Consider the following 23807-nt stretch of genomic DNA (forward strand, 5'->3'; position numbering starts at 1 on the left):
TTCATCACGTAACTCAAAGTTTACAAACAAAAACAAAATTTTGCCAAACACTTCTGTTTGTGAACCAAACTGTTCACAAACAAAAGTGATCACGAACTGAGGTACTATTGTATTTTGATTCATCATTGTGAAAATAGGAAGCAATACAAATTCCACTTAATTTGGGAATGGATGAAAAAAGCAAGCTATGACAATAAAATAGAAATACTATCCAGCAATTTAGATGGTGCTGAGAAGTCTGGATATTGGCACGTAGATGAGTGAAACCCATCCTGTACAAGAAGCACAGGCCAGGACAGAGAACAAAGAAATACAGATACCCATCCCAAAACCCAGGTATTGAAACCTGTCTCAGTAGGGCTCCCACAAGATGATCCCATAGATTTAGAGCTCCAGGAAGAAACAACCAAATTGGCTAGCAGTGCTACCCTAAGAAAAGTCACTGGCTATTTTAAACTACAAAAAGAACAACAAAGGGTTTTACTTCAAAAATATTTCTGTCTACACAGCAGGTAACAATTGAAGAAAGAATCTCCTATTGCACCTGCCATATTACCAAACAGTGTTTAATAAGGTGCCATTTAAAAAAGGAGTATCACTTAAGATTGAACCGCAAAACAACTAAAAACTATCTCATTTCTGCATGATCAGTATTACCCTCCCCAAGTGTTGAGTAAGAGATAGCCATGGCAGACAGTGGTAAACAGAGAGTGGGCTATACATGGTTTGAGAAGTTTAAACCCAGACTAGGGAGGATATGAACCTTACCTTCTGTATAAAGTCAGGCCCAGCATGTAAGGCTGGATCTAAAAGTACTGGCATTATAAAAAGCATTGTGCTTAAACCATTGCCCTGCTGTCTACATCCAGGAAGGAAGAAAATTTATAATTACACATTATGATTTATAATGTGTAATTATAAATTGTTTTCTGCAATTACCAATATGAGCAAAGCACACTTTGCTTGATGCATTGCTGTAGCTTAGGATGAATGGACAGACAGGCCAATGTAGTGAGGATAGCACCTCACAAAGACATTGCCCATAAAGGTAGAAAAAAGCCATAATTTGCTAGATGCCAAAATTGTGCACCCTGAAAAGAAACAATTCATTCAAATATGTAGAAGAAATATATTTTTTGGACTCATTTCTTTTTATTCTTCAAGGGTTATATTGTGCTTTAGATTTATTGGATTTTTGTTTGTTTTTTTTTTGTTTTTGTCTTTTTCCTTTTTATCAGTACTGGGGATTGAACTCACGACTGCCTGCTTGCAAGGCAGGTACTTATGCCGCTGAGCTAAATCCCCAGCCCCCGATTTATTGGATTTTTATGCCATTTTTGTCCTTTTAAATTTTTCTTTGAATTTTTCATATTATTGTTTTCTTTTTACTTTTTCTTGTTTGTTGTTTTCTGTTACCTTTATCCAAATCTATTTAATTTCTTTTATTCTTTAAAAGGGTGCTTTATCTCACTTTTCTGCACTTCTCATCTTCTACTGTTTAAATTTTCAATTTTTTTCTCTCTAATTCAGTCATCCCATATCCACTCTATGTTTGCTAGCATAATCATTAAGCTTTATTAAATTTTAGATAGTTAAGTAACTCCGATATTACTCTTGATTGTCAGTGGAGGTATAGTTGTTGCATTCAGTAGCTATTTACTGTATTTAGTATCTAGGGTGTCACAGTGGGTATACAATAATTATAAATATCTTTTCTATGGTAAAGTGTAGTGCATTATTGTTCTTAGGGAATGTCAATAACCAATTTGTCTTCTATGCTATTACTACTGCTGACTAAGTACAACTGCCAGTGTGATACAAATGTTGCCATTAAGAGATTTCCTCTATATGTAAATATTCTGATAAATGTATGTCATTAATAGTCCTGTGGTTCATTTCCAGAAACTGGATACTGGGCCAATTACACTACATCCTCTCCTTCCAAGTTAAGGGAATTTGTCAGATACTGGGCCAGAGACAAAAGCCTATAGTTAATCACACCTAGAGTGCATCACTGAAAAGTAGACACAAACTAATGAGATCTCCATATTAGGAATAAAATCTTACCACAGTAAAGACCCACAAACTTCATCACAAATACAGACACACACAAAAACAACAACAGAAGCATGAGAACACAATCCCTCCAAAATGTTCCAGTTCTCCTAAAAATGATCCCTGGGCCATCAAAGGGGAAAAATTCCAAAGTAACACATCTGAATCAACTGAAATTTTTGGAGGAGATTAACAACAGATCAATAATATAAACGGTAAGCTCAAAGAATACTGGATGTAAAAAACAATAAAACGAGAAACTTTACAGAAGCTACTTATAAAATCTACAAACTAAATATAGTACTAAAAACATGAATGAACAGCTTACCAAATAATTAGAGACCCTGAAAAGGCATCAAACATAAATTTAGTAGACTAAAAATTCTATTGAAATGACCAATATGGGGACAGTGTCACAATTAGAAGACTGGGTTGATGTTGGTGAATGAGTTTTTAAAGGTACCTTGAAAACAACAAAAAGGGTGGGGAAAAAATAGCGGCTTGCTAGGGGATCGGGCGGAGAGTCTCTCAGGAGAAATCATATTAGAAGCTAGAATATGACAACAGGGAGACGGCCAGACAAATGGATAACAATTCTTATTAACCAAGACAGTGCAGCTGGAGGATTTAAAGTCGTGCTGAGACTGTGAAGGCTGATAAACCCCGCGCCTTTAAATCAACAAACTGACCTGTGGACCCAATAGGAAAAGCTGTGTTGGCTTTTGGTGACTGCTGGAAACTAAGACCTGGGACCCCGAGAAGCATCCAGGACTGCCCGGCTGCACCAGAGGAGAAAGGCTCTGGAGCTCCAAAGCAGAACACTGCAGATTTCTAACCGTTCCGTGCTGTGCCGGGAGCACAGGAAAGGTGGGCAGCATGGTGTGCGGTGGACCCGGGACCTGCGCCAAACCCTGGTGAGTTCTCGGGACCCCATGGCTGCTGGGGTTGGCCAGAGAACATCTTGGAACTGGGCAGTGCCCACCACCACGGGGACATCAATAACACAGAGAGTCTGGTGGCAGACATCTTAGAGTTGGGCAGAACCTACAGCTCAGTGACATCACCAAGTCCCCCTGTAGGGAGGTTGGTGGAAGACATCTTGAAATCGGGCAGAGCCTGAGTACGTGCTGGCTTCAGCATCATACAGAGAACTAGTGGGAGACATCTTGCATTGGGGCATATCTGCTGTTCTGGTGCTCCTGTCACAGAGAGGTCTGGAAGAGAACAGCTGGGATTTGGGCAGAACCCTGTGCCATAATGACATTAGTCAGCTGCTTCTCATACAAAGAGAACTGGCAGGAGCTACTGGGGCTAAACCAACCCTCTGCTTGGGGCCCAATAAGAAGATAAAAAATAGTCACAACTCAGTGACATCCAGAAAGTACAGCCTAATTTACGGATTGATTGGCACAGAGGCTGGAGACTAGCCTGTACCGCCCCTGCATCCCAGCCTACCCCAGATAACAGCAAATTGGGAAGGACAGCAAAAACTCAAGTCAGCACACTTCTGAAAGGCCCCAAGCAATTCGGAGAGCATCAGAGACCCCCAGGACACTCCAGTCTGAAAGAAACCAGAAACATGACAAGAGATAAAAATAAAAAAAAAAAATCTCCAGCTGCCCAACATGAGAAAATAAGCCCAGGAGAAGTAAACACTGAAGAGAACAAGCACAGTAACCATCCATTGCTCGATACAGCATCAGCCGAAATTAAAAAAATACCTTCATGATCTCATAGATGAATTTAAAGCTGTACTCCTGATCCAAGTGAGGCAAGATATAAAGAGATTAATTAAAGAAATGACAAGCCCCGCCCAAGAGAACACAGATGGAAGAACTGAGGAAATCAGAACAGAAAGAGAAACTTCTGAAGAAGAATTTAAACATAACTTAGAATACATGAAACAGATCCAAAGAGAATACCAGGAAACTAAAAATTCCATTGAACACTGGCAAAATGCCTTGACAGAAACTAAAGACAGCCTTCTGAAACTTGAAGAGAGATTTATGGCATATGATCATGAAAGAAAAAGCCTCTTAAAAATAACAAGGAACCAGAAAGAAACAATTCAAAAATTAGAAGATGACAAAAAGATACATAACTTAAGAATAAAGAATGTGAGTGAGGAAGCAGGAGCAACCAAAAATGAAATACAAAGAATATTCACAGATACATTAAAGCAAAATTTCCCATGTATAGCAAAAAGAAATGATATCCAGATAAAAGAGGCACACGGCACACAAGCTACCTACACCAAAACAGATCTACGCCTAGACATATAATAATCAAGATTCCAGAAATCCACCAAAAGAACAGAATATTAAAAGCAGCCAGAGAAAAGATGCAGATTACCTACAACGGGAAAATTATCAAAATAACAGCAGACTTATCAACACAAACTCTTAAGTCAAGAAGGGAGTGGGGAGAAATATTCCAAGTCCTGAAAGAAAATAATTTGCAACCAAAGCTCTTATACCTATCAAAACTCTCTCAAAATTAATGGAGAAATAAGATACTTCCAAGACAAGGAGCAACTGTGGGAGTTCATGACAACCAATCCAACCCTACAGAGAATGCTGAAGGACATTACAGAGAAAGAGAGGAAGAGATACCAGGATTCCATCAACAGTGGCAGAGAGGCCTCAATGAACGGGCAGACAGTGGAATGAGGGAATAAGGTGGACAAATTATAGCAGAAAAGTGGAGTAGCAGGCATGAGGCAGAGACGGTAAGCTATATTCTTTAGTATAGACAGCTCTGAAACATTATTTTAAAAAGGCAGAGGTCATTGTTAATGGTGTATAAGGATTTAAAAGACACAGTAGTCTTATCGCCATATTTAGTTTGAATTTAATTTGTTCTGGTCTGTCCACTCATGTCAGATTTGAGGGCACAGACATCTTGACCCAAAAATAGCAGGTTATACCATGGTAACTATCCTTACTTTCCTATTAACTTAAACTGAAATCCTGTATTACTTACATTGTCTTACTATGACTTATCTTAATTGAATCTGAATCATAAGACTATGGGTTGGCCTTGGCTGATTTTATTTGAATTTGGTATGCTTGTTAGTATCAACCCTAAAAATAGAGGCAACTACTCTGAAGATGACAAGATGTAAAGGATATCCATACTGGTACTAACTAGTAACAGCTCTCAAATCCTACAATGCTGTCAAAGTTAAGTTTTTATAAAAATAGGTGATACTATGTTTAACTATAGTAAGCCAGTGTTGTGGACAAATCTATTGAAAATAACAAGAGAAAGCATAGTAACTACGGAAGATCATCTATATTGCAGTCCTATATGTCTTATCCATTGCATGTTTTTCTAGGAAAATGTTTTGCTGTCTTGCTATGACTTGGTTTTCCCTATAATACAGAGAGGATATATATGTAGAAATTCACACATGGGTTTTTTTTTAATTATTTACAGGAACAGATTATATAATGGAAGATGTAATGAACAGATACTCTGAGGAAGAGACGCTAAGAAACCTGAGGCTAATTTTGTAGCATTATGATATAAATTCTAGCAATACTATTGTTTGCTGATTAAAATGACATTGGACTTGTTTCTTGAGTTCAGTTTCAGCATATGTAGAGATGGGGACAGCTATCACAAAGAGAATGAGAGATGCGATGGTAGTTATTATTTTCTTCCCTAATTTGGAACTTGAGGACCTAAAAAGCCTTCATCATCCTGTAATGATTTGATTAGTTCTATAATATGCAATAAGTATATAAAGTGGGTGAAGATGGGGACAACTATTTGTAAGAAACTAGAGACAGTTAGATAGACAATGAAGATCTCCAGTGGACTTGCTTTGAAATCTGTATTTCTTTAAATTGTTTTTTTAAATGTTTTGTTCTGTTTTGATATGTTTAATCTTACCCTCTTTGAGATGTAAAACAAATGTGTAGGACTGATAACCATATTACTGAGCTTTTGTTCGATCATAGAGCAGAACGGTTTGTAGTGTCACTTTTTGAATGTCATTCTAAATACTTTAATTCTATAACCTGAACAGCTATTTCTAAGATGACAATGTGTAACTTATCAACCAGCAATTTCTTACCGTTTGTTTTTCTGTAATTTTGTATTATTTCTACCCTTTTTTTATCTCCATGTATTTTTTTGTTTACTTTTCTTTAAATAAAAAGAAAAGAAAACAACAAAAAGAACATGAAAAATAGATCCAATCTCTGGTAAATGATGCAATAACAGATAGCCTACTAGGAACTACTGAAAAATCAGAAGGCAGCAAAAATGGCCTAAAATACCACTTTTCAAAAATAATAGAAGGAAGCTTTGACACATTGAGAAAATATTAAAGATTCAGATAAGTCATGTAGAAACTCACATGACTAAGATGAGAGAATTATCTTTGCACAACAGTTTATCATAGTTAAAATCCTCCAAGTCCAACACAAGAACAGAATATTAAAAGCTCTTAGATAAAAGCAATCAATCACTTATAAAGGCAAAGTCTTTAAATTTAAAACATACATCTCAGCATAAAACGTAAATCTCAGAGGATCTTGCAATACAGTGCTTTAAACAATAAAAGAAAACAATTGCAATTTTTGATCAGAAAATGGAAGTATATCCCCTTTTCCTAGATAGGCAAAACAGCATTGTCAAAATGATCGTAATTCTGGAACTGGTATATAGGTTTAATGCAATTCCAACCAAAGTACAAACAATGTTCTTCATAAAATCAGAAAATCATCTTAAAATTCATATAGAACCAAAAAATTCAAATAGCCTAGGAAATAATGGGCAACAAAAAACCAGGAATTATCACAATCCCAGATTTCAGGTAATCCTGTAAAGCAATGGTGATAAAAACAACATGGTTTGGGTACAAAAACAGACACGTGAGACAATGGAACAGAACAGAGGATGTAGAGCTCCAAGCATCTTCAGTGTGACCTCTGACAAAGGGACCAAAAACATATGCTAGAGGAAAGGCAGCCTTTTTTAACAAATTGTTCTGGGAAACCCATTATCCACACATATAATATTAAATCTAGGTCCATAGATATCAGCACATCCTAAAGTAAAATAAAAATAGATCAATGATCTAAATACTGAAACAGAACCACTGCATCTGGAGGAAGATAAAATAGGTAAAATTCTTGAAGACCTGTATGAACTTTATGAATAGAACTAAAAATGCACAAGAAATTAATATTAAAAATAAGGAAGTAGAATCAGATCAAACTAAAAAGCTTCTGTATAGGAACTAAAATACTTACAATGTGAAGAAACAACCACAGAATGGGATAACTAGTCCTCAAAAATAGGACTAATGTCTAGACTATATAAAGAATTCAAAATCCAGAAAATTATTAGCAACTACTTCATAAACATATATGACAAAATTTGATAAATCAAAAGAAATGGAGAGATTCCTAGATACATATGAAATACCACACCTGAGCAGAGAAGACAATCTTGAACAGTCAAATAACAGAAAATGAAACAAAATGAAAAAAAGATCAACTAAGGAAAGCCCAGGACCTGTTGGATTCACAACATAATTCTACACAACTTAAAGTAAGAACCAACACTAATACTCCTGTAACTCTTAAATGGAATTGAGACTGAAGGAGAACTTCCAAAATTATTCTCAGAAGCTAACATTATCCTAATAAAATATCAGACAAGTATCAAGTCAACAAACAGAACTGTAAATCAATCTCGTGAACATAAATGCAAAATGTCCTTAAACAGATACTGGCAAACAGAATACAATAATCAAAAAGTCCATACAAGACTAAGTAAGCTTTCATTTATAAAAATAAATACAATTCAACATAAACAAACTAATAAGTATAATTTATCAAATGAACAGAAGAACAAAAACCAAAATTTCATCTCAATAGATGGAAAAAATCTTGGACAAAATTTACCATCCACTCATGATAAAAACCCTGAATAACATAGTTAAGGAAGAACCTTATCTCAATCTGATACAAGCTATTTATGACCAACCTGCTGCCAACAGTATATTAAATTGGGAAAAACTAAGTCTTTCCTCTAAACTTGAGAATGAGATGAGGATGTCTATTACATTCACCACTTTTGTTCAAGATTGTCCTCAGAATATTATTCAGAGTAAATAGGCAAGAAAAAGAAGTAAAATAGATATGTAAGGAAAAAATGAATTTAAACTATCATTATTTGCAGATGATACTTTTATATTTACAAGACACAAAAACACCACAAAAAGACTCCAAAAATTAATAACCAAATTTGGCAGTGTAGCAGGATACAAAACACATACATGCACACACAAACAAAGATAAGTCAACAGCATTTCTATACACAAATAATGAACTCACTGATAAAGAAATTATGTAAAAAAATGCTACTCATAATAGCAACAACAGAAATTAAATGCGTAGTTATTAACTTGACAGAAGAACTAAATGATATTTACAAAGTAAATTATATTGTTCTGAAAAACAAAACCAGGGAGGACTTTAGAAAAGAAAAGATATCCTTTGTTCCTAGATAGGTAGAACAAATATAATCAAACTGGCTAAATTTTCAAAGCTGATAATATATATTATCTATATCTTTCACAAAAATTGCAATGAAATTTCTCACAGATTTAGGGAAAACAATCCTAAAGTTAACAAGGAAACAGAAGAGACCCAGAAGAACAAACACATTTTTGGGTAACAAAAACAAAGCACAATTGTACAAAAATTTTAAGGCTTTTATATTATCAATCACTGTCAAACACTTCAAAATTGATAGAGATGGCGTGCTCCCAAATTCATTTATGGAAGCCAGTATCACTCTGATCCCCAAACCAGGAAAACACTCAATTAAAAAGAAAACTATAGGTCAATCTTCTTCATAAACACAGATGCAAAAATCCTCAACAAGATATTAGCAAACAGAATACTGCACATTATCAAAATACCATATGTCATGGTTGAGTAGCTTTCATTCCAGAGATGAAAGGATAGGTAAACATATGCAAATCAATAAATGTAATATGTGACATAAACAGAAGCAAAGTAAAAAACCGTATGATCGTATCAGTAGATGCAGAAAAGTCTTGCAGCAAAATCCAACACTGCTTCATGATAAAAAAAAATTCTGAAGAAAACAGGTATGGAAGGATCAAACCTGAATATAAAGCTGTATGTGACAAAAAAAATTTCCATCATCATACTAAATAAGGAAAAGCTAAAAGTTCTCTCTCTAAAATCAAGAACAAAACAAAGATGTCCAGTGTCACCTCTACTGTTCAACATAGTACTTGAAACACTAGCCAGGGCAGTTGGGCAAGAGAAATAAATCAAAGTGATATGCATAGGAAAAAGCAGAACTCAAATTAGCATTATTTGCAAAAAGAAGTGATACTCTACATAGAAGACCAAAGAACTACATTAAACAACTGTTAGAATTAATAACAAAATTCAGCATTTTACCAGGGTACAAGGTCAACACACAAAATCATTACCATTTGTGTACACCAACAATGAATGGAATTAAAGCAATAATAAAATATTACCGTTCACAGTAGCTTCAAGAAAAATGCAATACCTGGGCATTTACCGAACCAAGGAAGTGAAAGACCTCTACAAAGAAAACTGCAGTTCTCTGAAAAAGAAGATTGAAGAGGACATTAGAAAATGGAAAGATACTATCCCTGGATAGCCAGAATCAGTATTATCAAAGTAGCCATACTTCCAAAACTGTTATATATGTTTAGTGCAGTCCCGAACAAAATACCAATGGTATACTTTACAGAACCACAAAAAATAATCTTAAAATCTATACAAAATAAAATCAGAAGAGACCCAGAACAGTAAAAGAAATTTTGGGCAACAAGAGCCAAGCAGAAGGCATTACAATATCTGGCTTCAAACTACACTACAAAGTCAGAGTGATAAAAACAGGCACTGGAACAAAGACAGAGACATAGACCAATGGAACAGAACTGGGGATAAGAAACCTTCCCAGGCAAATTCAATTATTTAATCTTTAACAAAGGAGCCAAAAGCATACATTGGTTGAAAGACATCCTATTCAACAAGTGGTGCCTGAAAAATTGCTTATATGTATCAGAAGGTTGAAGTTGGACTTGTATGTCTCACTATATACTAAATTTACATGAAAATAAATAAAAGATATAAATGTTAAAACAGAAATATGAAGCCTATTGGAAGATAAAATAGGTAAAATATTTAAAGACATAGATATAGGAAAAGATTTTCCAAACAGTACCTCAATTGCACAAAAAATAAAAACAAGAATCAACAAATGGGATTATATCAGACTAAAAAAATTCTGCATAGTAAAAGAATCAACCAATAGAATAAAGAGATTTTGTTTTATTCTCTTCCAAAAAAAGTAATAAGAACTATGAGAGTAACAAAACCCAAAATGTGCAAATTTTGTTGTAAATAAGAGAGGAAAAAATGTGCTCTTAAGGATACAACTGCAAGTGTGTTTAGGTGTGTTAAGATAGATGACCATATTACTGAGGTTTTGTTGGATCATTGAACACAGCTGTTTGCAGTCTCACTGTTTGAATGTCCACTTTGTATGCTTTAATCCTGTAACTTGAACAACTGTTTCTAAGATGACAATATGTAATCTATTAACTAGTGACTTCTTACCGTATTTTTTTTTTTTTTGTCTTTTTCCTTTTTATCGGTACCGGGGATCGAACTCACAACTGCCTGCTTGCAAGGCAGGCGCTTATGCCGCTGAGCTAAATCCCCAGCCCCCTTACCGTATTTTTTTGTAATTTTGTATTACTTGTAATCTTATACTGTTTTTTTTTTCTTTTTTTTTTCTTTTAAATGAAAAAAAATAGAAGAGGCAACCTATAGAAATAGAAAAAATATATTTATTAGCTACTCTTCAGAGGACCAAAATCTAGAATATACAAAGAACTGAAGAAAAAAAAAAACTTAAACCACATAAAATTAAAAATCCAGTCAAGAAATGAGCATCAGAAATGAACAGACACTTTACAGGAAAAAAAAAAAAAACATAAGTGGTCAATAAATATACGAAAAATGCTCAATATATCTGAGAATTAGGGAAATGTAAATAAAAACAACACTAAATTCCATCTTACTTGAGAAAGACTGGTACTCATTCAGAAATTTAAAGTTAACAAATGATGACAAGGTTTTGATTAAAAAAACCTCCTTCATCATTAGTGGGAATACTCATTAGTTAAGCCATTATGGAAATCAGTATGGAAATTTCTCAAAGAAATGAATTAGAAATTCTATATGACCGCACCCAGCCCTCTACTCAGTAACTTCCTCTAAGAGCTTAATCATTTACAAGTCCAATTATTTAAATGCAACATGACCAAAGTTGCCCATTTTTCTATAATTTTATAATAGGAAATTTTATCAAATTTATTCAGTAATTTTTCAGTGTATCGAACATCTTAAGCATTGAATATACAATATAATGCTACAATCTGGACAGTTGTGCCCTGTCTTTTTCTGAATTCTTTTTGTGTCATTGTCTTTTTTTTGAACAACATACTTTGCACTGTTGTGTCAGACTTTCCTTTTTTTTCTGTGAGTGGTACAATTTTAATAAAATGCCTACTAACTATAGGTAATGGTGAAGACGTCAATGATAGATATTCTTGATGCCATTTAGCTTCATCATAGTTTTCAGTTATTTGCTGTATTAGACCTAATTTAAATTGTAAATGACTTTTTGAACTCCCTTGCGCTGAATAAATAACAACGAATTCCATATTATTTAGTTCAAAAGTCACATGAATATTGTATAATAAAAATTATTTAGAAAATAAAACAAAAATAAAAAAACTTTAAATACCTACATAAAGTATCATACTTTAACAAAACTCATTTAAATACTTAGGATTACATAGTTTTATCAAAAGAAACATTGATATTATTGCAAAGAAAATAGTGCATGGTTAAAATTTTATTGATCACATTTGCTTATTACATAGCATGTGACTCTTGCATATAAATTCATATTTATTCTAACTACTTTTCCTCCCTTAGTTTAAGTCTGTAAAATTTATGTGCAGAATTCAAAATTAGACGATTAAGTATAAAACAACTTAGTACTACTATTCTTGCAGTTCAACTTAGTGTGTAAAGAGATAAAACTAGGCTTTATTCTATTTTTCCCATTTCCTTCTCTGACCTCTGACAAAACAGATACAATTTGTTAACAAAATGAAATGAATAATTAAATTCTAATTTTATTTTGTATCAAAGGATCTTTAAAATAAAATTTTATATACCCTATGCAATCTCATTATTTTGTCTTCTTTCTTTATCATTTTTTCTGCTTTCAGTCTTCTGCAATCCCACATAGTTTTGGTTGTACATAACCTATACAAAACCAGAATGAGCTTATGTATAAGACTCAAAAACTCTAATTTTGACCTATTTACTTCAGTTCTAAATGTTTTAATTTGATATTCTATTTTCACATTCATCCAGTAAATTTACAAAGTGAGAACATCAGAACTTTAAAAGCAACCAGTTCCAAATTCTGCTTAAAGACCACATCATTACTTTATTTTCTTACAGTATACTGACAATTGAATATAGAATTATCTATCTACTGAAAACACATATAATCTTCTAAGAATGGCTTACTTACCATAAATGGCCTTAAGATCCATCTAAATTTTTGTGAGAATCAGGAATTCTTTCCTTTATATGGCTGAATAGTATTCCATTCTGTGGTGGTATTTGTTTATCCATTCATCCTTTTAATGATATTTGTGTCATTTTAAATCTAGTGTAATTACAAATAAAGTTATTATATTCATACTAGTTAGTTTTTTGTGTGAACACAAGTTTTTATTTGTCTAGGATAAATGCTCAAGTGTGACTATTGTATGTTTCTATAATAGTAGTTTATATAGCTTTCTCAAAATAACAAAAGTACAGAAATAACAACATACAAATGATTTCAAGAATCAGGGAAGGGAAAGATAAGGGGCCACTATACTTCAAATGTGATGAATATTTGTGATAACTTCTGTAGTCTAGACTGCAATTAACATTATTATTTTTACCTAGAAAATCAAATACTGTTTTTGAAAAATTTTGCCACTTACATACAAAAACTTTAATACAATACTAGAATATAAGAAAATTCTAGAATATTAGAATACAATAAAAGTGTATATAAAATATTTACATACATCTTCATAAATTTAAAAATATAATTATGTATTGTATTAAAGAAACTTAAATGATAAAATTAAAATCAAACTCTATTATGAAGATTGCAGTTGTAAGTTTCAATTAATTATCAAATTAATTTTGAGTTCCCTATAATACTTAAAATCCTTAATCCACTATGCTAAAATGAAATTCTGCTTCTACAAATATAGATAAAAGTGTTAAATATGGAAAAAATAGCTTTACTTTTCTGGCTTCAGGTCTCTATATACAATTCCTAGTCGATGCAGATGATCCAAGGCAAGGGCTAGTTCTGCAAGGTAGAATTTCACATCGTCTTCTGTAAACAGAACCTAGAATAAAATAATTTATCATTTAATCTTCCTTTCAGTAATGATTATTTTTAAAATATATTTCTTTAAAAAACGGTAAGAAAAGCTAGGCAAATAATAAGAAAATAAGCATAGTTAATTTTGATTTGATTGGTATAACCACTGGGAATAACAGAGATTTCTAGATACTATAGATGAAATTAACTTCTTTAAGAATTTTCAATGTTAGACATTTTGTGTAAAATTTTTTGAAATATATATTTGTATATCTTCTTAATTAAATGTAATTCATACCGAATGCATCTTTTTTTTTTCCTCTTTTTTCCTTTTTATCGGCACCAGGGATTGAACTCACGACTGCCTGCTTGCAAGGCAGGTGTTTATGCCACTGAGCTAAATCCCCAGCCCCTAAATGCATCTTTTTAATTATATACCATCATAACACCAATATTAATTTTAGTAGTCAGCTTTATTTAACATAGTAATGTCCTCTGCAAATCTGAAGTACATAGGATATTTTGTTTTAAGTTCCATTATTTCTACTAATTATTTCACTAACAATAAAGTTTATGAATTCAAAGGCATAATTTTCCTCTTCTTCCTCTCCAACTTCCTTCTCCTTTTTTCTGCAATGCTGGGAATTGAACCCAGGACCTTACAGTAAACTATATCCACAGTCTTTATTCTTCATTTTCAGAGTCTCAGTAAGTTGTCTATGCTGGCCTCAAACTTGCCATCCTCCTGCCTCAGCCTCTCCAGTAACTGAGACTGTAGGTATGTACTGCTGCCTCTGGCTCTCCATTTTTCTGTGTTTGATGACAGAGTTGCTACAACAAAGTGAAAAGAGTACTAGACTTGAAATCAGGATTAGTAGTATAACACTAGACTAGACATACAGTTTTGACTTCTAGGACTTGATTTCTAAATCTGTAAAATAAGTGTATTTGTTACATATATCTAGCAAGGTTATTTTGAGAATCCTATCAAAAAAAGAAAATCTTGTAAACTGTAAAATGCTATGCAATCATAAAGGATTGTTATTACAAGATTGCATCTTCTTTCTTTTACAAATGAATTACTTTACACATAGAACTGGAAACTACTTAAACATTAGTTGTAACTTTTAAAATTTATCAACGTCTTTAGATGGACAAAAATATCAGGTTATGGGTAATTTTCATTAAAAATATCTGGATTAATAGGAAAGCTCAAATTTGAATGAAGTATGATAAATCTCACAACTAGCTTGCCCTTGTAGAATTAAGGTTATCACATATTACAGCACAGATTTAGGTCATTAGCAAAATTTCAGAGAAGCAGTAGGTAAAGATAATTTTTGATACCCCGTCTACTTTGATCTTTAAAATGATCGATACAAAACCAAATAGTTTCTGTTATCTAAATTTCACAAGGATTAATTTGAATATCATAATGACAAAAATATCATTTCACTTGTGTTTTTCTTAAAAATAAAATACTTGCTACTTTTTGAACTTCTGGACAAAGATAACTCAAATGTCCACTGAAGCCTAACATAAGAGAAAACCCTAAGTAAATAAAAGTATTTTATAACTCTAAACAAATAAACTATTGCTTATTTCATAGTCTATATCAAGCCCATTACCCTAGGAAGAAATTTCCTTGGTCAAAATCTTCATAGTAGATACAAATAAAAAACCTACTAAGAGAATTGGGAGAATTAAGTTTGAGCACGTACCTTTCCATTTATTATATAAATAATAATCATTGTAAAATTTTAACACATATAAAAACTATCCTTTTTAATTCTAAGGCATAATGAATAAGTCTTCACTTTGAGTTATTTAACAACCTTTTAATATACACAAGCGAAATATCCACAAATAACTACTTACAATAAGCTGCCTATAGAAGTAAATATTGAATAAACTTTAAAGCCTATTCAATGAATTATTTATTGCCTTTTGGAAATGCATTTAAAATGATTACTCTTACCTAATATACCAGAATTAGGAATCAAAACTTACTAACTGCATATCTGTGCTAGTATGGTTTTAGATAGTCCCACATTGAAAATGGAAGTCTGAAGAGTTTAAAAAGAAAATTAGAAATGGGTACAAGTAAATTTTTCCCCGAAACATTCTTCAGTCTAACACAAGAAATTATGAATGTTGGAGCCTTGTTATACTTTTGTCCATCTATGCTTTGAGACTAGTTTTTAACAAGTTTCTTTAAAGACCCTCCTTAGAAGGTCTAAATAGACACTATACATACTGAATTCTTTTCTACAATGAACAACATATCAAGGATACACTCCATGCTCATGCCTGGCATCTTCTTCACTGGAAGCAAACAGACATAAATCACAGACCTTAGCCACTTAAGCACTGACTAGCATCCCAGAAACGCATCGTTTCTATTCATAAGTGTCACAGCTCTAGGAATCAATGATAGTTCTCCTACACTCAACACTATAAATTCTGAAAGTGAGAGACTTCACTATAATTATCCAATTAAAATGTGCCTCCCAAACTACCATTTCAAGACAAAATGAAGTAGACAAGGTCAGGAGTTATTCTCCAGCCTAAAACACTTAAAAATCAGGCAAGACAAATTATATGAATGATATATGTTAAGACATTGGACTTCAGGCAACAAAAGACAATGAATACTGAAAGATGAAAGTAAAAAAAAAATGTATGCCCTACAATCGTCCTTACTATTCTGAAGGAATTTCCATATCATACTGCAGACAGGACTAAGGCATGTAAAGCCTGGAATAATTTTTAAATTGATGAATGAGAGTCAAGAGTCTGGAAGGTGGATAGAATTCACAGGATAGAAGTACTGGAGAAGTAAATATCTTAGAGAGAACTCTGGAGAATTATAGACAATCTCAAGTTTTCAGCACAAAAATGCTCAGCACATACACGGTCACTATATTTAACCCCCACCACCAAAATAAAAGAAGAAAGATTAGAGGACAATTGAGGAAACTCAGAGTGGTCCAGAAAGAGTACCTTTTATCTCTAGCCATAGCAGAAAACTTCATAGACTGATCATCAAGCAGAGTTATTAGTCAGGTTTTGTTTCAATAATAGAGCAAAATCAATCCTTTAGTAAATGCTGTTCTGATTCAGCATAAAAACTTTGAAAACCAAAAAAGATTAAAGATGTTCTACAACCTAGCACAACGCTCCACAGCATTCACAGAAATAAAAAAAAAATTCCATTTCTTGAGACAAATTTCACTATGCCTGCTATCCAATAAAAAATTGCCAATAATGCATCAAAAGATAGTATTTGAGCCAACAAAAACAACTCTAAAGGATTAAAAGAGTTCATTGAGGTAGCTGCCGTGCCTGGCCATTGGTGTGCAGAGGAGGAGCTGGGCAGATCTGGGGTGTCCTCACCGGCCTCTCTGCATGTCTGGAGGACTCTGGATATCTCTGCCCAGACTGTTGGAGCCCCCCCAGGCTTCCAGGTGCAGTGAAGGGGAGAGGTGGGTTTGAGGCTTCCACATCAGCCTCCCCATTCCAGTTACACTTGGAGAAATGCTGAGCTCCCAACGGGTGGGCAGGCCCACACTATCAGCCTAGCCCAGCCTGTTTAGCTGCCGCACCTGGCCATCAGTGTACAGAGGAGGGGCTGGGCGGATCTGGGGTGCCTGCATTGGCCTCGCTGTGTGTCTGGAGGACTGTGGATATCTCTGCAAGCAGGGAGGGTCCACAGGTGCCTGAGGCACTGCGGTCTGTGGTGAGTACCCTAATCTGGCTGCGATTGAAGAACTGTGGAGCATCCAAGGGGGCAAGGGGGCGCACAGTGTGCCTGAGGCCCAGCTTGTCTGGAACTGCGGAGTTCTGAGCAGGCAGAGAAGGGCCACTGGTTCTGTAGGCCCAATGGTTTGGGGTAGCGCAGTGCCAGAGTCTCAGTAGCTCCAAACATAGAAGGGGATTTTCAACAGATCCTGAGGAAACTTTCAAATAACACTTGAAACACAGAAATATAGGAAAATGACAAAACGAAAGACCAAATTACAACCTCAAACCTCCAGCCCATCTCAAGAAACCCTAGGAGCAATGTATATAGAAGAAAATATATCCCATCCACCTCATATATCGGACACAATAGCTACTGAAATTGACAAGCAACTCCAGGAAGCTTTAAAGAAATTCAAACTCGAAATAATCTCCCAGATAAAAGAAGAAATGATAAAAGAAATGAAAGAGATTCTAAATATATCTAAAGAAAACACAGATAAAATAATTGGAGGAACTAAACAAAAAGATAGAATCCCTACACGAGCAATATAAGAAACAAACAGAATACATAATGCAGATGCACAGAGATATACAGGAAATTAAAAAAAACTCCACTGAAAGTTGTAAAAACCGCCTTAATGAAAGTGAAGATAGAATTTCAGACCTTGAAGACAGGATTGCAGCTAGTGAACAGGAAAGGAAAGATCTTTTGAAAATAACAAGGAATCAGGAAACAACAATTCAACAACTGCAAGATGATGCAAAGAAGAATAACATAAGAACGATAGGGATTAATGAAAGAGAGGGAGACAACATGAAGGATGTCAGGAGGATATTTAGAGAGGTAATAGCTGAAAATTTCCCAAGCATGAGATCAGAAACTGACATCAGGATCAGTGAAGCATATAGAACTCCAAACAGTCATAACCAAAATAAAACTACACCCAGACATATAATAATCACCATCCCAGAAATCCAACACAAGAATAGATTATTAAAAGCTGTCAGAGAGAAAAGACAGATCACTTATAAAGGAAAACCTATCAGAATCACAGCAGACTTCTCAGCACAAACGATAACGTCAAGAAGAGCATGGAGTGAAGTATGCCAGATCCTAAAGCAAAATGATTTCCAACCAAGACTGATATATCCTGAAAAACTATCACCCAAAATAGATGGTGAAATACGATACTTCCATGACAAAGAACAGCTGAAGAACTTCATGAACACCAAACCAACCCTGCAAAAAATATTGAAAGACAGTTTAGATACACAAAGGAAAAAACCACTAAGCAAAGCAAATAATTAAACAGAACAGAAAGATAAAGATGCAACAGCAGAGAGATAACATTCCTACAATTAACCAACATTTAACAGTAAGAACCATTAATGTAAATGGTCTCAATGCACCAATCAAATGAAACAGACTAGCAGAATGGATCAAGAAACAAAATCCAACCATATGCTGTTTACAGGAAACCCATCTAACCCAGAAGGATACTCACAGACTGAAAGTCAAAGGATGGAAAACAATTTTTCATGCAGCAGGAGTCCAAAAAAAGGCAGGAGTAGCCATTCTGTTTGCAGACAATGTGAACTTTAAACCAACAATGACCATAAAGGACAAAGAAGGTCACTACATACTTGTAAGGGGAAAACTCCAAGAGGAAGAGATAACTATCTTAAATATATACGCACCAAACTCCAGAGCACCCAGTTATATAAAACAATTATTAACAGAAATTAAAACTCAAATTATCAGTAACACAATTGTAACAGGAGACCTTAATACACCACTGACACCAAGGGACAGATCAACCAGACAGAAAATGAGCAAAGAAATAAGAGAACTGAATCAGACCTGTGAAAAAATGGGTTTGATAGACATATACAGAATGTTCCACACAACAACATCAGAATACACATTCTTCTCAGCAGTACATGGATCATTTTCTAAAATAGACCATATATTACCTCACAGAACATATTTAAGCAAATGCAAAAGGGTTGAAATCATCCCTTGCATATTATCAGATCATAGCGCTCTGAAATTAGAAATTAATGATAAAAGATACTGCAAAAATTCCTCAAACACATGGAAACTGAATAACACACTCTTGAGCAATCAGTGGGTCACAGAAGAAATTAAAGAAGAAATTAAACAATACCTAAAAGAAAATGAAAATGCAGATACAACTTACTGGAATCTGTGGGATGCAATGAAAGGTGTCCTGATAGGAAAATTTATTGCACTGAGTTCCCACATCAGGAAAACAGAACGAATACAAATAAATAACTTGATGCTACACCTCAAACAGCTAGAAAAAGAAGAGCAAGTCAAGCCCAAAGCCAAAAGAAGAGAGGAAATTATAAAAATCAGAGCAGAAATCAATGCAATAGAGACTAAGAAAACAATCCAAAGAATCAACAAATCAAAGAGTTGGTTCTTTGAAAGAATAAATAAAATCAATAAGCCCCTAGCCAACCTTATTTAAAAAAGGGAAGAAAAAGCTCAAATTCATGCAATAAGAAATGAAAAAGGAGAAATCACTACAGACCCAATAGAAATACAGAGGATCATCAACACTTATTTCGAAAACCTCTACTCTCAAAAGTTTGACAACACGGAAGAAATAGACAGATTCTTAGAAGCATATGAAGTACCAAAGCTAGATCAAGAGGATGTAAAACTGTTGAATAACCCAATCTCTGCTAATGAAATTGAAAATGTAATTAAGTCCTTACCCACCAAGAAGTGCCCAGGCCCAGATGGATTCACTGCAGAATTCTACAAGAAATATAAAGAAGACCTAATGCCGACACTCCTCAAACTATTCAATGAAATTGAAAGGGAAGCAATCCTTCCTAAGTCATTCCTGGAAGCAAATATTACTCTACTACCAAAACCTGAGAAAGACCCAACTATAAAAGAGAACTATAGACAAATCTCCCTAATGAACACAGATGCAAAAATCCTTAATAAAATATTGGCAAATAGGATCCAGCAAATCATCAAGAATATTATACACCATGACCAAGTGGGATTCATCCCAGGAATGCAAGGATGGTTCAACATACACAAATCAATAAATGTAATCCACCATATCAATAAAGCCAAAAATAAGAATCACATGATCATTTCTATAGATGCAGAAAAAGCCTTCAATAAGGTCCAACACTTATTCATGATAAGAACTTTACAGAAAATTGGAATAAATGGTCTTTACCTCAATATAATAAAGGCCATTTATGACAAACCAACAGCCAGCATCATATTAAATGGCCAAAAATTGAAAGCCTTTACTTTAAAATTGGGCACAAGACAAAGATGTCCTTTATCACCACTCCTATTTAATATAGTACTGGAAGTACTAGCCAGAGCAATTAGGCAAGAAAGAGAAATAAAAGGGGTAAAGATAGGAAAAGAAGAAGTTAAATTGTCATTGTTTGCAGATGACATGATACTCTACATAGAAGACCCCCTAAACTCCATTGAAAGACTCTTAGATACAATAAATAAATTCAGTAATGTGGCTGGATACAAAATCAATACTCAGAAATCAATAGCATTCCTATACACGAACAACAAAATTACAGAGAGGGAAATAAGAGAAACTGGACTATTCACATTAGCAAGCAAAAAAATGAAATATTTAGGAATTACTCTTACGAAAGAAGTGAAAGACTTATACAGTGAAAATTATAATACACTGAAAAAGGAAATTGAAGATGATCTCAGAAAATGGAAAGACATCCCTTGCTCATGGATAAGAAGAACAAACATTGTGAAAATGGCCATTCTCCCAAAACTGTTACACAGATTCAATGCAATCCCAATAGAATTACCATCAACATACCTTATAGATCTAGAGATAACACTCCTAAATTTCATCTGGAACCAGAAGAGACCTAGAATCGCAAAGGCAATTCTAAGCAGCAAAGACAAAGCAGGAGGCATCACAATCCCTGACTTGAAGTTATACTACAAAGTAACAGTAGTAAAATCAACATGGTATTGGAATCAAAACAGAGCCGAAGATCAGTGGAATAGATTAGAAGATACAACCACAACTACAAAAACACTCAACCACCTTATCTTTGATAAAGGAGCCAAGCAGGTTCACTGGAAGAACGACAGTCTCTTTAATAAATGGTGCTGGAAAAACTGGCTCTCCATTTGCCAAAAACTAAAGCTAGACCCATGTCTATCACCATGTACTGAATTAAAATCTAAATGGGTCAAAGATCTGAATATTAAAACAGAAACACTAAATCTATTGGAAGACAAATTAGGAAGAAACCTTGGAGACATAGGAGTAGGTAAAGAATTCATGAACAGGACTCAAACCGCATGGGAAATACTTCCCAGAATCAATAACTGGGACCACTTCTTATTAAAAAGTTTCTGCATGTCAAAAGAAATCTCCAGCATAGTGAAAAGAAAACCCACAAACTGGGAAAAGATTTTAGTGAACTCTCTCTCAGACAAGGGCCTCTTGTCTAAAACATATAAAGAATTAAAGAAACTCAGACCTCCAAAATTCAAAGATCCAATCCAAAAATGGGCATCTGAGATGAATACGCAATTCTCAGATGAAGAAATGCAAATGGCAAATAAATACATGAAAAAATGCTCATCATCTTTGGTCGTTAGAGAAATGCAAATTAAAACCACACTGAGATTTCATCTCACTCCTGAAAGAATGGCCAGGATCAAGAAAACCAACAACAATTGCTGGAGAGGCTGTGGGAAAAAAGGAACTCTCCTGCACTGCTGTTGGGAGTGTAGACTGGTACAGCCTTTTTGGAGATCTGTCTGGAGATTTCTCAAAAAGTTGGGACTGGAAATCCCATTTATTCCAGCTATTCCACTTCTAGGCATATTCCCAGAAGAACTGAAAGCATCATACCACAGTAATATATGTGCACCTATGTTTATAGCAGCAAAATTTGTAATCGCCAGATCTTGGAAACAACCCAAGTGTCCATCAACTGAGGAATGGATAAAAAAGTTGTGGTATTTCTATACAATGGAGTATTATTCAGCTATAAAGAAGGATCACATTGAGATATTTATCAATAAATGGGCGCAGCTTTAGACCATACTCATAAGTGAAATAAATCAATCTCGCATGTGTGAATACCGAATAGTTTCCCTAATGTAAGTAATGATTCAAATATATAAAAATATGTGGTAATCATGATTTCCCATTAGGTGGCCTTGAAGCCTTATAAAGTTTTCACTCATTAATTAGAAAGGCTTTATTCTGGGCTTCTTGATATGGAAATATTTGAAACTAGAGTATATGAAGTTTTATCCAAATATTTCAAGGAAAAAGACAGACACTATGGTAACTACTATTGAGTCAGGTTATATGGTAGTGAAGTACTAGGTTACTGAAACAGTCATGCTTTGACCTCTATTGTTATATTGTTATGTCCTGTTTTATCTCAATCTCCCCCTTATTCTTTTAAAAAATTATTTAGTCATTTCTTATGTTTGTCTTAATTAAAGAAAAAATTTAAAAAATTAGGATATATAAATAGTAACTCTTTTTGATTTCCTATTAACTTGTTTTGAAGTCCTGTAATACTCCTACGATCTTGTTTTGACTGATTAGACTCTGTTCCATTCTGTATGATAGTATCAAGTTTGAAGACATAGGCAACTACTTTGAAGGCAGTAAGATTCACTAAGATACCCATTCTGGTTTGACTATTGTCTTCTTTGGAAGTCCTGTAATGTTTACAATGCCTAAGTTTTATTGGTCTTGTTCCCTACTGTTTTGTCCAACTTTATAATATCTAATGAGATAGACAATTCTTTTTAAGGAAACAAGAGACAACGTTGATAACCATTGTTGATAAACTTGTACTCTGTTCTGCACCGTGTGCTATGTCTATCCTTGGTTTTGACTGACAGCTTTGTTTTGCCATATTTGACTGTATTCTCTCCCCCCCAAAAAAGTAATAAGCACTAAGGAGTAATAAAATCCAAAATGTGTAAATTTTGTTGTAAAAAAGAGAGGAAAAATAAAGAAAAAAAGCTCTAACGGATATAACAGCAAGTGTGTTTAGGGGTGTTAAATAGCTGACTATATCAATGTTTTTGGATCATTGAACACAGCTGTTTGCAGTCTCCCTGTTTGAATGTCCACCTTGTATTCTTTGATACTGTGATTTGAGCAACTATTTTCAAGATGATAATATGTAATCTAATAACAGGTGATTTCTTACTGTTATGTTTTTTTTTTTTTTTGTAGTTCTGTATTACGTGTACCCTTACACTGCTTTTTTTGTTTTGTGTTTTTCTCTTTTTCCTCTTAAATAAAAAAAAAAGAGTTCACTGAGGATCAGGACAGCTCAGTTCTCAATAACAAGTAAAAAATCTTATAATCTGAAAAATACTAGTTAGATTAAGAAAAAGGATCATTTTTCATACTGCAGGATAAGTAATCATTTACTAAGTGCTGTGCTAGATCCACATAACAAAGTTCAAA

General features: G+C 34.1%; 1 protein-coding gene across 1 annotated transcript in view; it reads right to left on the reverse strand.

The window, feature by feature from the left end:
- Positions 1-23807, reverse strand: part of Rps6ka6 (ribosomal protein S6 kinase A6) — a 324661-nt gene that overhangs the window by 143857 nt on the left and 156997 nt on the right. Inside the window, 1 exon segment of the mRNA XM_063245567.1 lies at positions 13482-13588. Coding sequence (XP_063101637.1) covers positions 13482-13588 — 107 coding nt within the window.

Source organism: Cavia porcellus, unplaced genomic scaffold (assembly GCF_034190915.1).
Source record: "Cavia porcellus strain 051 isolate PalLab524CR breed Dunkin Hartley unplaced genomic scaffold, mCavPor4.1 scaffold_3, whole genome shotgun sequence".
In the NCBI taxonomy this organism is placed as follows: domain Eukaryota; kingdom Metazoa; phylum Chordata; class Mammalia; order Rodentia; family Caviidae; genus Cavia; species Cavia porcellus.